The sequence below is a fragment of the Salvia miltiorrhiza genome, chromosome 7 (assembly GCF_028751815.1).
Source record: "Salvia miltiorrhiza cultivar Shanhuang (shh) chromosome 7, IMPLAD_Smil_shh, whole genome shotgun sequence".
In the NCBI taxonomy this organism is placed as follows: domain Eukaryota; kingdom Viridiplantae; phylum Streptophyta; class Magnoliopsida; order Lamiales; family Lamiaceae; genus Salvia; species Salvia miltiorrhiza.
Window position 1 is genome coordinate 28,421,259 of NC_080393.1, and position 17,216 is coordinate 28,438,474.

Consider the following 17,216-nt stretch of genomic DNA (forward strand, 5'->3'; position numbering starts at 1 on the left):
TTTTCAAATGCAGTAAAAGTAACATTGTGTAAAATAAAAAAAGACGAGTGAAGAATATATTATTTTGAAACTTTTAACTTGTATAACTTTCTTATATTAAATTTATTATTTACATATTATATATAAATTTTTCACAATCTTTAATTTGATATGTATATTGAATATTTTATTATTTACTAAAATATATATTTTTAAGAACAAAATAAGAATAAAAAGAAAAAAGAAATAAAGAAAATATTACTCCCTCCATCCACGAAAGAATTTCCTATGAGGGGCTTATTCGATAATATGAGTAAGACTTGACGGGTGATTTAAAAAATACGTGCAATGCACGCGCCAATTTTTATGCTTACTCAACGGATATAAGGGCTTACTAATAACTTACTCATCCACTTTTTATAATGAATATGAGTAAGGTGAATGAGTCTCCCCAATGTGGGTTGCTTACTCAAAAGTGGTCCCCTAGTCTATTGAGTAAGCTCCTTATTCAATGGATATGGATGTTATATGTTATTTTAATATAATTTGTGTATATTACATCAACTTTAATTTCGCCATGCCAATTTTTGATTTGGGCGAAACTGAAATTCGGGGCAAATCCCAAAATGAACAAAAGTTTATATATTTTAACTTTATAGAGTTAGAAAAATAGTAAAATTCACTAATAGTTTATAGATTTACAACCAATTAACCCTCCAAAAAATATATTGTCAAATGTAGATATAAAAAGTAATTAAAAGCTCCAAAAATTACTCTTAGAAACTTAGAAGAAAACATATCTAGATAATTTGATGAAAACTTTAACCATATAATAATGTTCATTCGATAAAAAAAAATGTGTTGTCAAGGTATTGGTCACTAATTTGATGCCTCAAACTATGAAATAATAGAGCTATTTTATATTCTGTCCACAGAATTGTCATATTCTATTTATGGACACTATCAAAATAAATTATTCTTCATATATTAACTTATATACCTATCATACTAACGACTTATATACCTATTCTACTAATGGGTGAGACCTTCTCTCCACTCATAATACAATTAATTATCATCATTAATATTTACCTTTAAGGTGAAACTCTTTATCCACTCATATTATACTTAACTTTTTTTTATTATTAAAATTCCATGTCACTTGTTAGGTCCTTGAGGGTCTCGAATAGGTGTATGGGGGGAATACACCTATAATCTATTTTAAATCGAAAATAAACTGACACAATCTTTTTCAGTAAAATGAGTTTAGCAAAACTTAGGTTGACGACTAATACTGAATACTCTTCAGTCAGTTAAGTCAAAGACTTTAACTGATACACGTTAGGCTTCAGTCGAGTATGTAAAACAGAGGAGTGTTATGAATCTTACTGACTATCCAAAAATTTATCAGTTAGACTAATAACACTGGCAGCGGAAATTTTTTCTTTTGAAATAGTCTTTGTGATTTAAACAAGTTGTCAAGATTTATGTTTCACTTTGCTATTAATCAGTTTCAGTTATCGAAAGGTTTGTGCACAGATAAGGAAAGTAAATACTGAAAGCGATAAACAACAAGAGGATTTTTACGTGGTTCGGAAAATACTTCCTACATCCACGGTCAGTTGATCACACTGACAACTTCACTGGGCTTGTGCTTACGGGTGCACAGTAGACCTAAACAACCGAAAATCCAATCTTCAGTACCAACACACTGGGTTGGATTTCTCATTCTTAACTTTACTGAGACAAAACTATGCCTTTCCGCAAAGACTAAGATCTCACGGAGTCAGAGCACTGGTCTGAACTCCTCTCGGCTAAAAATCTCAATTCGGTTAGTTGAATAGAGGTTCGAAAACTTACCAACTAGATTACAAAGAACAAGTTCTCTGTAATCAGTTATACCTAGGCTTTGGATATACAATATTTGCCTATGTTCTAAGAGAATGTATGTAATCAGTAGTGACTGATTTTGGCTTTGTAATTCTCTTCTTCGATTCAAACTTTAGAATGGCTTTGAATTGCTGAGTGACGAATTCGGCAGCGTTTCAGCTTGTGTAGTTGAATCGGTGAAGATTGAAGTGATCATCGAGCTCTATTTATAGGAGAGATCTTGAATAGATCCGTTGGCTAAAATGGTCTTTGAGAATTCATCCGTTGGAGATAGATTTGAACTTTGCTGAGGCTTCAATCTTCGAGGCTCCTTATTTGGTGAGAACGGCTACAAGGAGCAGGAGATAGGACATCTCTGAAAAAGGTAATCACCAAAAAGGAAGGCTCTGCAGAGAAAAGACGATGCTTGAGATCCCTGCATTTAATGCGGCTGTACTCTGGGAGTGCGTGGCTTCCTTTTAACTTTGGAGGTTCAGTCCCAGAAAGAATGTTTAACTGATACTTGACTTTAGTATCAGTCCGCTGAATCCACGTGGCCCGCATTAAGTAATCAGTCGTAACTGATTCTTGGACTGTTCAGTCAAATATTAGTATTTGACTCTGCCTTAGTTCGTTACATCAGTCGGCAACTTCAGTCTTCAGTCTTCAATCCTCCGATCTTCAATCTTCACTCTCCAGAACACTAACTAAATTAGAAAAATAACTCTAACACTTGAGTTCGAACAGTTCTAGTCTATTACAAGGAAAACCTAAGAATTTTGGTATCATCAAAACAAGAATTATGATATTTCATTAAGTTCTCAACATCCCTTATTCCTAAGACTTTTTTTAGAGAATAGAGAGAGTATCATATAAAAAATCATAAATTTTATTTTTAAATTGTGATATTATTACTAAGCAATTATATTATTGAAAAATGTTGTTGATTTAAAAACATATAATTTTCTTATTATTTTAATTAAATAAATATCGTAATAGTATATATTATACGAGTAAAACTAATTAAATGTAACTTCTTGATTGGAATAAATATATAGAGATAACTTGCCGGTATTATTCCATCAATTTATTCCACACAACTTTTTATTCAATAAAGTTTTAAGTGAGGAGATGTATTTAACCCATAATAGATCCACGGTAAGCAGCTGTTCGGTCCACATTAAAGCCGGTGCGCGAACATCACTGTATAGCCCCACTTCAATATTATAAATATAATGGATTATAGCCAAAAAATACACGAACTTTGATAAAAATTACAATTTTCACCTGAACTTTCAAATTAGTCAAAATATACCTGAACTTATATTTTTTGTTGTAAATTTCACCTGAACTTGCAATGATTGAACTCCGTTGAGGTGAAATTTACAACAAAAAATATAAGTTCACGTATATTTTGGCCAATTTAAAAATTCAGATGAAAATTACAACTTTTATCAAAGTTCGTGTATTTTTTGGCTATAATCCCTAAATATAAATATAAAAGTCTTGCTAAAGAGATAAACCCAAAAAAAAAGCCCTCTTCAGACACTGCGTCGTTTTAACGCAGATCTCTCCAGAAAATCTCGTCCGTCAGCCACTCATCTCGCAATCAACAGCCATAAATCAATCTCAGATGCGAAAACTCTAAATTATCCTTTCTCTGAATTCTCTATAACTGAAACCCTATATATAGAAAAACACATCGCCATTACTCCTGCTATTACTCTGGCTTTGAGTTTTGGTTTCAGTATACATAACATTAAATAGTTTGTTTTCAGCTATTATCGTCCTCGTTCAAACCGCCGCCGTCAGAGGATGTCGGACGAGGAACACCAGTTCGAGTCAAAGGCTGACGCCGGCGCCTCCAAGACTTACCCCCAGCAGGCCGGAACTATCCGTAAGAACGGTTACATTGTTATTAAAGGCCGCCCCTGCAAGGTTTGTTTCACGCTTTGTTTTATCTTTTTAATTGATTTTTTTGGTTTGATATCAGCTGTTCGTTTTGTTTTTAATAGTGTATTCGAATTTGATTTCAATTTGAAGCCTGCAAGAGTTAGCGCCACTGCCCATTGTTGATTTTTAGTTCCTTGGGATCTGACTAATATGATCTATTTAATTTATTTGCCTATTTGTTTTTGCTCAGTCTGCGGTTCATTGATTAGGTTTTTGTTGCTGATTATTGAATTTTCTAAAGTTAGTTTATGATTAACATATAGTAGTAATCCAGTATGACTTGTGTGCTTTAATCATAATAGCTCGTGATTGAATTCTGATATTTGACCTTTAAATAGATCCATAGTTTTGATTGATTTGGTCGATTTATTTGTGCTTTATTCAATTCAACGTGTAATACAAGCTTTACACACCTGCGATTGATTATGGCAAAATATAATAGGAGGGTATTTTGATCCATACTTTGAAAATAATCTTCAATTTTATATTGTTCCAAAAACATGAATGCCCTTATTTCAATTTTTAATAGTTGATCTCAACAGGTTGTGGAGGTTTCAACTTCCAAAACTGGGAAGCATGGCCATGCCAAATGCCACTTTGTAGCTATCGATATCTTCACTTCCAAGAAACTCGAGGATATCGTTCCCTCTTCTCACAATTGTGATGTATAGATACATCTATGTATTGTTATCAATCTCATCCGTGCACAGTATTCTTATATTCTTATATTAGTATTTGTATTTGTATTTCTCTCCAGGTCCCACATGTTAATCGCACTGACTACCAGCTTATCGACATCTCTGAGGATGGATTTGTACGTGTTTAGTTTATGTTGATTTGTCAAGTTTTACATTGCTTACATAAATAATTTTATATACATTGTTCAAGTTTTACATTGCTTGCATAAATAAAGTATTAACACCGTAATTAAATAAATAAATCCACTAACTATTAGCTTACATCTCTAAGGATGAATATTTCTTATGACATCTATGAGGATGAATTTTCTTATGACATCTCTGAAGATGAATTTGTATGTGTCTAGTTTATGTTGATTTTTCAAATTTTACATTGCTTACATAAATAAACTATTAACACCATAACGAAATAAATAAATCCATAGGTGAGCCTAATGAATTAGCTTATGATATCTTGTATGTGTCTAGCTTATGTTGATTGTTCAAGTTTTACATTGCTTACATAAATATACTATTAACACCATAATGAAATAAATAAATCCATAGGTGAGTTTGCTGACTGACAATGGCAACACCAAGGATGACCTCAGGCTTCCCACTGACGACAATCTCCTCACCCAGGTAATGACATGATGTCTGTAAGGTTTTCCATAATCATTTCAAATACGTCAAATACGGCTCTAGCCATCTCACGACTTCTTTGATTATGACTTTCACTTTGCAGATCAAAGATGGGTTTGCTGAAGGGAAGGACCTCGTTGTCAGTGTTATGTCTGCAATGGGTGAGGAGCAGATCTGTGCTCTCAAGGATATTGGTCCTAAGTAGAGGGTTGCACTCAACATGGATTACTGGAATATGACATGACATGATATGATGATTTATAGTTTTAAGTAAATGATGGGAGGACCATTTGCCATCTTATTATTCAGGATAGTTTTAGACTGAATTATTGATGGTTTGTGTCCTCGACGATGAAGAGACCACTTTCCTTTGCTTAGGATGTCTAGGTCGCTATTATGTTTCTTTTCTTATTTCCATTTTTGTTTTTCTTTAGCCTCTGTTTGAACTACTTGTCATGTTTATTACCGTGTGGTATTTTAGATTTGATGTGTTGGCTACGAGACTCCTTTTACGTAACAATGTGTTTATATATATGTGTTGAATTATGATTGTTGGTGAGGGGTTTGTACTTTGTATAATTTGCACAATGTGAAATAAATAAGATAGGCGATATAGTGCCATTTTGATTATTAGAGGAAAAATCATATCTATGAATAACTGATAAAGCCTCCTCTCGACCTAAGACACAAGGGAGGAGACGCAGAGGAGATTTTATAGAGCGGGAGTGTATACGCATAGGAGATTTTATAGAGCGAGAGTGTATAAATGGGACACGATGGAGACGCATAGGAGATTTTATAGAGCGTAAGTGTATAAATGGGACACGATGGAGACGCAACAAGTGACATGAGGAGATTTTATAGAGCGAGAGTGTATAAATGGGACACGATGGATTTTATAGAGTGAGTGTATAAATGGGACACGATGGAGACGCAACAAGTGACATGAGGTTATGGGACTTGCCTTAAGTTAGATATTGTAAGTTAGCTCAGTAAGTTGATTTTATAAAGCGAGAGTGTATAAATGGGACACGATGGATTTTATAGAGCGAGAGTGTATAAATGGGACACGATGGAGACGCAACAAGTGACATGAGGTTATGGGACTTGCCTTCTCATAAGCTCAGTAAGTTAGCTCAGTAAGTTAGATATTGTAAGTTAGCTCAGTAAGTTAGATATGAAAATGAATGTAAACTCAGTAAGTTGGTTATGGGACTTGCCTTCTCATAAGCTCAGTAAGTTAGATATGAAAATGAATGTGAGCAATACAAAGTGGTTTAACAAGCAACAACGATGTTTATGTTGTACTGTTTCTATACTAGTTGGCGAGGCGTATGACTGTCCCAAGCCAATCATCCGGTATATTTTTTGGGAGTTGTCCCTTTAGAGCCCTCGCTGAGTGCTCCGTTGCTGCCTGCATTGATGAATGGGTTTGTGTGTTGTGTTGACATTTGTATGGAAAACGAAAAACGGGAATAGAAGATACATACAAACACATTGTTTTGAACTGGGTAACTAAATTACCTTCACTATATAGACATCAATTCCCAATTTGGCAATCATAGCCGCTTCTGTTATTTTGGTCACCATGCCTCCAGTTGTATCATGTGCTGCTATTGTTATTTCAACTGTTGGAAATAAATTGCCGGAGTTAAAAAAATAATGTTATTTCTTGAAAGTGTTTATTTGAAGTAAGCATATATAAAGCAATAAGTCCGATCATGTCAAGGAATCAGCATGTATAAAGCTATAAGTCTGATCATGTCAACAAAGACGCCGGTCCTGAGAAAAATGAGACCATGGACGAAATTAATAAAAATGAACCCTCAATATATTAACGCTGGAAAAATAAAATTGTCCATTACTTATAAAAAATGACTTCATCTAGCATTTTTGCTTATAAAATCATCTACGACATCATTCATTCAAATCTATGTTATCTAAAATTTATTAATCTCTTTTCTATACATAATTAGCATTATATTTAAAAAATAAAATTCTATAAGTTACATATATTATTATATAAAATAGCTCTAATAAAGATAATAGCATTAAAATGAAGATAAAATCATCTTATAATTGAAGGCATATAAAATGAATGATCAAGATCTTGACAAAATCTTTTTAACTAACTATTATTATTATCTATTTAAAAAATTTCCACCAAAATATCTATATATTTTTCTTTCAAATTGTCTATTAGTTTTGAAAGGATTTTTGGAACTTTTAATTATTTTTTACTGATTTGCATTTCATAATATATTTTTCTGAGGTGTTAATTGACTTTATAAAGTTGCAATATAAATACATAAACTTTAGCTCATTCCGTAATTTGCCCTGAATTTTAATTTCGTTCATACCTGACAAAATTAAAGATGATATAATATATACACATTATATTAAAATAACTTATACAAAATTTCTACTGAAATATACACAGTACTAATATATATATATATATATATATATATATATGTGTGTGTGAGTGTGTTAATATATTATATCTATATATATATTTTTATATTTAATGAATATATAGTTTAATTTTAAAATTTGTATTTTGATAAAATTAACAAATACAACCTAGCAAACATGAAATTTAAAATTTGTCATGATCAAGGATCATAACATTTTAAAATTTGTTTATTTTATTTTGTTTTTTATATTTTTACTAGATAGTATTATTTTTATATTTATATTTTTTATTATAACAATTTAATGCAATTACAAAGATTAAACTTATATTTCTTTAGCCTAAAATATAAATTTGTAGATAAATAATTATATAATTATATATATATATATATATATATATATATATATCTCTTAAAAATAGAATTTCTAATATGATTTACATTTATTAAATTTTTAGTATGTTTTTGTATGAATTTTATTATTATTATTATTATTATTATTATTATTATTATTATTATTATTATTATTATTATTATCTAGAGTAGACGAAATTAATAAAAAAAATTAGAAACAAAAAATTATTTCCAAAAATAATAAGGTGACTTTGGCGAGAAAACATAACTTACTATTTTTTATAATGATTGAGCTTATATATATATATATATATATATATATATATATATATATATATATAGTCAAATCATTCAATCTCTCTAGGAACATTGACGATCTCAAATACGTTTTCAACAATTTTAAACTTGAGAAGCTCCTTTTAGAACACTAAGTCAGTAACTAGCATTCTCAGCATAATTTTATATTTCGATTTGAACTTTGAAGTTTTAATATAATATAAATTTGACAATAAGTTATATTGCCTAATATTTTTTAGTATATATAAAGTCTATAATTAATGAGATATATTTAAAACTTTGGGCCCTCAAAAAGTCAAAATTATGTTACAAAATTATCATCAAATTAACTTGAAATTGATTTTGTATTGAATTTTGAATTTTTGACAATAAATTATGTTATCTAATATTTTTTAATATACACAAAGCCTATAATTAATGAGATATATTAAAAAATTGGGCCTGGACCGTCGCCATCACTGAATTGTGTCTTGGATGCGAAGGGGAGGGTGTTATAGAGAATTACACGAAGTGGCTTAGGCCCTATTAGGACTTGCAATTTCAAGCATATATCTTCACTGACCTTGCCTACTCACGTCTTGCAGTTTAGGTTGCCGCACTGACCAGCTCCCATCCTCATGCACAGCTGCAATATTAGACATCAGTCATCCTTCAGCCCAGAGTGAGCAAACCTGATATGAAACACATATTCGATCCAGTATGAGTTATGGCAGTACAATCAGACACTCACCAATTTCCCTAAGAAGCACTGCACTGGGTTCTGTTGGTGGGCGGTCATACACCCCAAAAACATCTGTCTAACAGCGAGCAGTGTATAGGATAAACATATATGTTTTTTCGTATGACACATGTAGCAAACAACAAAGTTGGGGGTTTTATCACATGGGTTATTGGAACTCTACCAAAACGTTAAATTTTGTGAAAATTATGAGATATAAGTCCAATTAAGAAAAGATCCAGGATTATGCTTTCTCATATCCGAAGAGGAAGTAGAAAGAAGATCCAAAAAAACCAACTACTGACAGTGCTGGCATACTGGTGTGTCTATATCTGTCCAGCATCCAAATATATGAGAGGTAATGATCAGTTTGAAGTTGGGACTAACTCACACTAGATGTATCTTGGCCTATAAGATCGAGTCATGCAAATAATAGCCATCAGAAATCAATTGACCAGCCGTGGATACAAGAAACACCACATAGTCAGGTCTTAAGTGTTCTGCCAGATGACTAATAATTACGTCTCCACTTAATATAGTGCAACCCTGTCAAAGATTTAAATGAATTGGCAGCGTTTGAATACCAAGAAACTTGACTGCAGAATATACAGAAATATCAAACCCGTGAAGTATCCAAAACAGCATCCCCATGCAAAACCTGAAACATTGTTAAGCAGTCATAAGTTCTCGATTTCACTTCAGACTAAGGAGAATGTTCTAAGCATACAGTATAATCAAATCAAGAATTCTATGGCAGGAAGTTCTCCTGGCTACATCGTTAGGATACCCAAACCGAAAAAGTTAGTGAATATATGTAACAATGTGACCAACCAACTGGCAATGCCATTTAACTGGAATTGCGTATTCCCCCCCCCCCCCCCCCCAAGCAACAATGTCAGAGCATGGTGCGATTAGGCCTTCTCCAAATCTATTAGTCAATAAACTGATGAAATGTCATTCAATTTGAATATCCTGCTAATTACTTCTTGCTCGCGTTGTGATGCTATTTTATTCCCATTATAACGCTAGAGTATAATCTATTAGTCAATAAACTGATGAAATGTCATTGAATTTGAATATCTTGCTAATTACTTCTTGCTCGCGTTGTGATGCTAGTTTATTCCCCATTATGACACTAGTGTATAGGCTGGAAAATCTCTGTGAACACCTTTTGCAGTGAAACTCCTCAGCCTAAAAGTTCTTTCTCTTAATCCTTTTCTGTCATTACAAGATTTAAACAAAAAGCCCAAAGGTAAATCTTGTAGCTTGAGTACCTGGTGGATCGAACATACAGAACTGCTAATGGAACTCCATGTGCATGGTAAATTAATCTCGTTAATAAGCACACCACAAGGAAAATCATAAAGCCTTGATATTTTAGTTTTCTTTCCAGCCTTTTACAAAGTGGAGGCACCAGATTCCCATTCCCCCCCCCCCCCCCCAACAAAAAAAGGTTAATAGATTTATAATTAAAAATAATATCTTATAATCAGTAAGTCAGTCATATAACCAATGAACAAGAGAAGATATAGACTGATCAAAGAGATGAAGAAGCACACAGCAGAATGGGCACTCAAAGCCATCGTAGCAACTCTATATGCACGATTGACTATTAAAACTCACAGGTACAAATCCAGCATCTAAAGCTTTAACCACTGTTGAGGTATCTGCTACAGCTATCTGTGAATGTAAAGGGTATAAATTTCAAAGCCATAGCAAGAAAAGAAATCGGTAAACTGATCATTCTTCGATGACTTACATTTCTTTCGCAAGTTGACCAGCCACATGAAAATGGAGACATTCCAATAGAGGGAATACCTTCTGTAGGAAAGATTCACACACAGCATGTCAAAAGAGCAAACACAGTACAAGCATTAGAGGAGCTTGAAAAAAGAATGAGGGAAGACAATGAAATCCGGCATTGCCATCCAATTCAATGTTATAATATGCCTCCTAGATCAATTATTCACCACAGAATGAAACATATTAGTGGTCCAAAAGTGTCTTAAGAAGACCAACCAATTCATACCTTTTGCTAGTGCTCTGACAATTTCAAGATTAAGGGTAGTGACCTGAAAATAAAAGAAAATGTGAGATTATAGAATAAGACAAAATCTTGAACAACCCAAAAAAGAAAAGAACCATAGCAAGTTCATCATAGTATCTCCTAAAAGCAGATAATATGTCAATGTACCATGTTTACATGGTTCTCACCCCACAAGGATTTGAACAACACAAGACGAGAACTAGCAAAATCTGAACAAGACAAAGTAGATCTTACAGATATTCGTGTTGCAACGAAACCAGCCTTGACAAGAGGTTTGCTTAATCCGCCCTTATGAACTCCTGACCTGCTTGCTTGAAAGTGGCCAAAAGAACCTGGAGACTATAATCAGTGACCCAAAAATAATCTAAATTACATTAAGAGACAACAAAAGGTGAAAGAAGAAATGCTCCAATGTCTCTAATTCAACTCAACCAGCCAAACAAGGCAGATTAATTGAAAATACAATAAAAACACTCATATACACTATTCAAGGCGATTATATTCTTCACTTGCATTGACTTACTGGAAACGATATATTACAAATCACACAAAAAGTCCCATAGTCAATCAAAAAGTATGACAAATCAAGCTCAAAATGTCAACCTGCGCCATGGACAACTATAAGACGTCTGCAGTCTGATTCTAGTTTATCATCTAATTCATCAGCTACAGTTTGGATTTCTGTGGACCCGGGCCTCCTGCTCCAATCCATCCCATGACATGGTCCCGAAATCATTCCTTGCCTCAGTTGTGATGAAACGACACTAAGATTATCCTCATTTATTGTCTCCAAGTCATTTTTACAAGTAATTGCAGAACCCCCTGCATGCCAAAAGAATAACATTCCACCAACTAAACGAACATATAATAGGAAAACTTCTATCTAATAATCCGAAGCATGATGAGCGCAAAAGTAATCACGATTGTGTTGCTCAAAATGAATGTTCAATCACAAAAGTTCTCGATGAAGATTCTAAGTTGTATGCCATGTTTAATTGAAACAATTGTGTTTATTATATTACTTCTTAGCTACTATAACAAGTAAAATTGGACAACCAGAATCATTTACCTAATTAATCTCAACAGAGCTAAATGCGTCTAATCGCACAGAGATTATCGATCAGCTCAACGCATCAGAGTTAAACTGATTAAAGAGCTCAGATGCAGTTGATGAATCAACTAACTAAACCAGCTAAGTTTAGAAGATAATATCCACATGTAAAGCCATCTCACCGAGCTTGACTATGCAGTGAAGTGACTTAGCATTTGCGGCGGCGGCGGCGGGGGCGGAGTTAGTGGTGGTGGATTTGTTGCGCCGATCCATCAGATTTCGCAGCTGCAGCGATGTCGACAAGTAGAATACTTTCCGAATATAATAGTAAGCTGGTTTATTGCTTCTCTAGAACGGGTGCAGTTGCATAATTGACCATGCTTTTAGCGTTGTGTGAATCAATGGCGAAAACTACTGTACCGCAATCAATATTCCTTTTATATACTCCCTCACGAATGCACTTTTTAAGAGGGCGTGACACCTTGAATATATTGAGAGTAGGGCTGCAAACGACACAAGCTACTCGTGAGCTATTCGACGTTCGATTCGATAAAAGCTCGATAATGAACAACTCATTTAGCTAAACAAGCCAAGCTTGAGCATGAAGATATTCGGCTCGTTAGCTCGTGAAGGGATTTATCTTAAAAATATAACATTATTCATTAAATGTCTTACTATATTTTATACTATATATTTGGATTAAGTATCTAATTAACATCATTTATTCACAAGAAAATAGTAAATATACTATTTTTGTGAATCAAAATAACTTATATATTTGAAAATTAACTTATGTATTAGGAAAATAACTAAAATTTTAAATAAAAATTTAAATTTAAAAAGCTCGATTAAGCTTGGCACTGTATTCGACTCGATTAAAACTCAATCGATAATTAATCAAACAGCTCGATTAGTTAAACGAGCCAAGCTTGAACAAGACACTATTTGGCTCGGCTCGGCTCGATTACACCCCTAATTGAGAGAGAGAAAAATAATAATTAGCCTATTAGAAATTATAAAAATATGTTTTAATTAATATTGAGAGTAGTAAAATAGGTAAAAAGTAAATGATAAATAAGATATTTATAAATAGTGGGATATAGTTAAAAAATAAATAGAAAATTCTTTTGTGGACGTCCAAAAAAAAAAGGAAATTCTTTCATGGACGAAGGGAATATTTACATAAATTGATGACAATTCAATTATCATATTTATAAATAGGGTTAATTGCCCCTAAATACACCACCTTACATTGAATTATATAATTGCACATCACCTTTAAAATCCGCCCCAAAATACATCACCTTTATATTTTTTCTGTTTTTGCACATGACCAAAAAATCCTCAATCGGAAAAATGACTTGGCAGTCGGAAAATGACACATAATCACGTCGGAACACCTGGAAAATGACGTATCACCCAACTTGAAAAAACTGTCATTTTTAATACTCCACAAGTGAAATCCAAATTAAAATAATCGAACCCTAGCTAATTTCCAGCCCTTCCATTCTTCTTCTTCTTCTTCGCAAGAACACCAGCCCTTCAGGAACACACCATTCCATTCAGAAATTCAACGGAATTCTTCCCTTCTTCTTCCATTCTTCTTCCAAGCAAACGAGTCGCTCTTGAAACCAGCCCTAATTTGAAAGTAGTCGATTTCCTTGAGGCTTCAATCTCTCATCTGGCGAACTCATCAATGTCGAACTCGTCAACCTCAAGGGATACCAGAGGGAAGAAGAGGGAAGAACGAAACTCCTATGGTGGTCTGTTGCTCGCCGTCGCTCGCCTGAATCCCACGAAATCGACACCCTGTTGCTCGCTTGAAATCAGCACCCTATGCGTGGTCTGTTGCTCGTCGTCGCTCGCCTGAATCCCACGAAATCGGCACCCTATTGCTCGCCTGAAATCAACACACTGCGGCCGCCGCGCCGTCGTGAGCCTCTTCCGCCGCGCCGTCGTGAGCAAAGCCTCCGCGCTTGAAGAGTAATTTGAGTGAGTTATGCGTGAGTGTAATTTGAGTGTAATTTGATTTAGAGGGCTTTCAGATTTTAGGATTTTGACAAAATAACAAAATGACACGGTTTTGTCAATCTGGAAGCCACGTCATTTAAATGCTTTTCCGACGTGATTACGTGTTATTTTCCGACTGCCAAGTCATTTTTCTGACTGAGAATTTTTTGATCATGTGCAAAAACAGAAAAAATATAAAGGTGATGTATTTTGGGGCGAATTTTAAAGGTGAAGTGCAATTATAGAATTCAATGAAAGGTGGTGTATTTAGGGGCAATTAACCCTTATAAATATAATAAAAAAATTAATTTAAACTGAATGCATTTGACTTAGATATTAATAAAGAAGAATTCACAATGATAAAATTTGGTTATTATGAAAGACAAAAAAAAAAAAGAATTAAAAATTGATTTATTCAAAAAAAAATAGGAGAGATGAGAGAGAATATTAAAATTTAATCTTTAAATAAATATAATTTTTTCATTTTAAATCAAATATTTACATAAAATATATCAAATTACAGCTGTTATCGTGATCTTTAATTTGTCATGCATATTAAATATTTAATAATGAATCAAATTTTGTAATTTTAAAAAATAAAAAAATAAAAAAAAGATAAACAAAAAATAAAAAAAATTAGAAATTCAATTTTATTGTAACTACAAAATTGCCACTCAATTTAAAAATTAATTGATTTCAAATTGAATTTTTTTTTATTTAATCTATTAGGAGGTGATTGGTATGATGAAATGGAGGTGTGAATGAAATGGTGATTTCCTACCTTATTGCCACTCAATTTAAAAAATAATTGATTTCAAATTGAAAATTGTTGTTGTTGTTGTTGTTTTTTTTTTTTTTTTTTTAATATATATTAGGAGGTGATTGGTATGATGAAATGGAGGTGTGAATGAAATGGTGATTTCCTACCTTATTCCATTCCCTTGCTTGGTATATTTTCTTTGTAGGAACTCATTTCATTCCTATATCCATGAGAATTGATGTGAATAAATAATGTCGCTCTCTCTAGGTTTTCTCTCTACTGCTTGAAGCGATGACTCCTTCATCTCGCCGTAAACTTCCCGGCCACCTCTTCTCACCGTCCGGCTTGATTTCTCCGAATCGGCGATGGTTGCCACATCTACACCTTCAGCGTTTCCCAAGATTTCATGCAATTTCGATTGTCCCTTCTTCTATCCCGCGTCGATTGGCCTTTCTCCACGTTCAATCGGGAATGGTTGTTGCGCTGCTGCTCTCGATCGTCATTGCCATGTTCCCAGAGGTCGATGCTGGCGGAGGCAAGTTCGAGTTCTAGGATTTCCATGACTTCCTTTTCAGCGACTGGTCTTCAAGAGGTCGATGCTGGCGTTCCTACTGCCGAGGGTTCCTCCAAGATGATCGCCATCGATCCGCTGATTCTGCACTTTTCTACTACGTCGTGTGCGTCTGTTCAATTGCTGCCACCGCACGCTAATCCTAATCAGACTAGGTTGAAGCGCGGATTCTATCTCATGCTGCTACTTCGCTCCCCCTCGACACGCCCAACAACTTATTCGACGGTATCCTTGAGACTCGGGCGCCGACTGGTATGCACACTAACCATAGGCCCTCTTCCACGAACGGCTCTACCGGTGTTCTCTTCCTGGAGACGACTGAACTTCCGCCGTCAGGTGTGATCCCTCAGAAGGTGCCGCCTCCACCTCAACTGAAGGCCTCTTTTGCAGATAAGCTGAAAGCTAGGGCTAGCCGCCCTGCCGAGCAAAGGGCAGGTCGGTTAGCCGACGTCGTCCCGACTCACGACTACGCAGTTCTCAAGCCTTCGGTTGCAGACGATCGACCGTGCCTCACTATTTCTCCTGCCTTTCACCAGCGGCAGGTACGTTCATTTCAGTTCGCCATCCATGGCCGACTATTTCTCTGGAAAGGTGATTCTCCGTGATTTGCTGCTGATCTCTTCTATGAGCTCACTGGATTATGGAAGCCTGGCCTTCCGTGGGAGATTATTCCTCTTAGCAAAGGATACTTCACTCTGAAGTTTTCCTCGCAGGAAGATTACACTGTTGCTTTCTCTAAAGCTTCGTGGCCCCTTCGTACTGGCATTCTCCATCTTCAGGCCTGGGTTCCCAAGTTTAATCCTAACAAAGCTGCGTCCACTCTTGTCCAAGTTTGGCTTCGCATTTTCAATCTTCCGCATGGCATCCTGAGGTCCTCACTGGTATTGCTAGACATATTGGCATGCCGATTGTTATTGATGGTTGTTCTGCTCGAGCCTCTGTTGGATATTTTGCTCGTGTTCTTGTTGAAATGAATGTCGCTATGAGATCCCTGAGTTTCTTGATGTCAAATGTGGTGATGATATTTTTGAGATTGAATTTGGATATGAAAATCTCTCATATTTCTGTTGGATTTGTTCTGCTGTTGGCCATTGTACTGAAGATTGTAGGAAGAATCGTACGGACACGGATCCCTCTTCTCCGACAGCCGAGCAGGATCACAAACGGAAGCATAAGAGGTGTCGGAAGCTTAAAGGTCGTTCGATTGTTCGGCGGGAAATTCCCTCCAAAGACTACTGATGATGCTGTGCAACCTGACAATGGTATTATTAGAGACACTATCGAGGGAGGATCCCCACTTTCAGTGCCGGTTGGTGGCACTGTCACTGTCACTTCTAACGCCTTCGCCATTCTAGAGACTAAGGGGGTTGATATTGATAGTTCGGCTGATACTTCTGAGCCTATCCGTTCTTCTCCGGATCAGGTCCCTACCTCGGCTGCATCTTCCGATCGTGCTGAGCAGGAACAGGCCACAGGATCTCTGGTCCTGCAATCGCCGACTATTTTGGGGCTGAGCCGGCATGAGTCCCCGGATGGGATGCCCACTTCGGCAATTGATCATTCAGCTTTGGATGTGACGCTAGGAAATGTGGTGATTCAGGATCCTCCCATAATTTGCGGCCAGGGGCGTCCGAAAGGTACTACCAAGAAAATGAATGTTTCTGATTCCTCTGTCAAGCACTGACTCCGGCGTATAATCAAGAATTGTATGTCTTCAGATTTTCAAAAAGCAGTTGGCCGTGCTGCTAGTTTCGTTTTGCAAGGCGCCGTTATTGACACTCCGTCGCTGGTGGAGTTCTTAAATAAAGTGCAGCATGCTTAGGTTGGAGGAGCGATTCTACAAAACTTTGGGACTCACTCATCTTCCGACGCAG

At 35.2% G+C, this 17,216-nt stretch overlaps 2 protein-coding genes across 4 annotated transcripts; one reads left to right on the top strand and one right to left on the bottom strand.

Moving 5' to 3' along the window:
- The first annotated feature begins 3,372 nt into the window (after positions 1 to 3,372).
- Positions 3,373 to 5,618, top strand: LOC130995847 (eukaryotic translation initiation factor 5A-2). Its single transcript, XM_057921292.1, has 5 exons — positions 3,373 to 3,786; positions 4,344 to 4,466; positions 4,559 to 4,615; positions 5,046 to 5,120; positions 5,224 to 5,618. Exons 1-5 carry the CDS (start codon positions 3,664 to 3,666, stop codon positions 5,323 to 5,325), a joined length of 480 nt encoding a protein of 159 aa, XP_057777275.1. The 5' UTR covers positions 3,373 to 3,663; the 3' UTR covers positions 5,326 to 5,618.
- Positions 5,619 to 6,323: 705 nt separating this feature from the next.
- Positions 6,324 to 12,457, bottom strand: LOC130995845 (isopentenyl phosphate kinase). Of its 3 annotated transcripts, XM_057921289.1 has the most exons (12): positions 12,184 to 12,457; positions 11,554 to 11,772; positions 11,185 to 11,282; positions 10,933 to 10,975; positions 10,663 to 10,724; positions 10,527 to 10,583; positions 9,526 to 9,561; positions 9,372 to 9,449; positions 8,916 to 8,982; positions 8,748 to 8,810; positions 6,645 to 6,748; positions 6,324 to 6,534 (listed from the first exon to the last, which is right to left on the bottom strand). In XM_057921289.1, the coding sequence occupies exons 1-12, from the start codon at positions 12,272 to 12,274 to the stop codon at positions 6,439 to 6,441; spliced, it is 1,014 nt and encodes a 337-aa protein (XP_057777272.1). In that variant the 5' UTR covers positions 12,275 to 12,457; the 3' UTR covers positions 6,324 to 6,438. The 3 variants fall into 3 exon arrangements, with proteins under 3 accessions (XP_057777272.1, XP_057777273.1, XP_057777274.1); XM_057921290.1 differs by lacking the exon at positions 10,527 to 10,583; XM_057921291.1 differs by lacking the exon at positions 6,324 to 6,534 and having other exon boundaries at positions 6,698 to 6,902.
- Between the last annotated feature and the right edge of the window lie 4,759 nt (positions 12,458 to 17,216).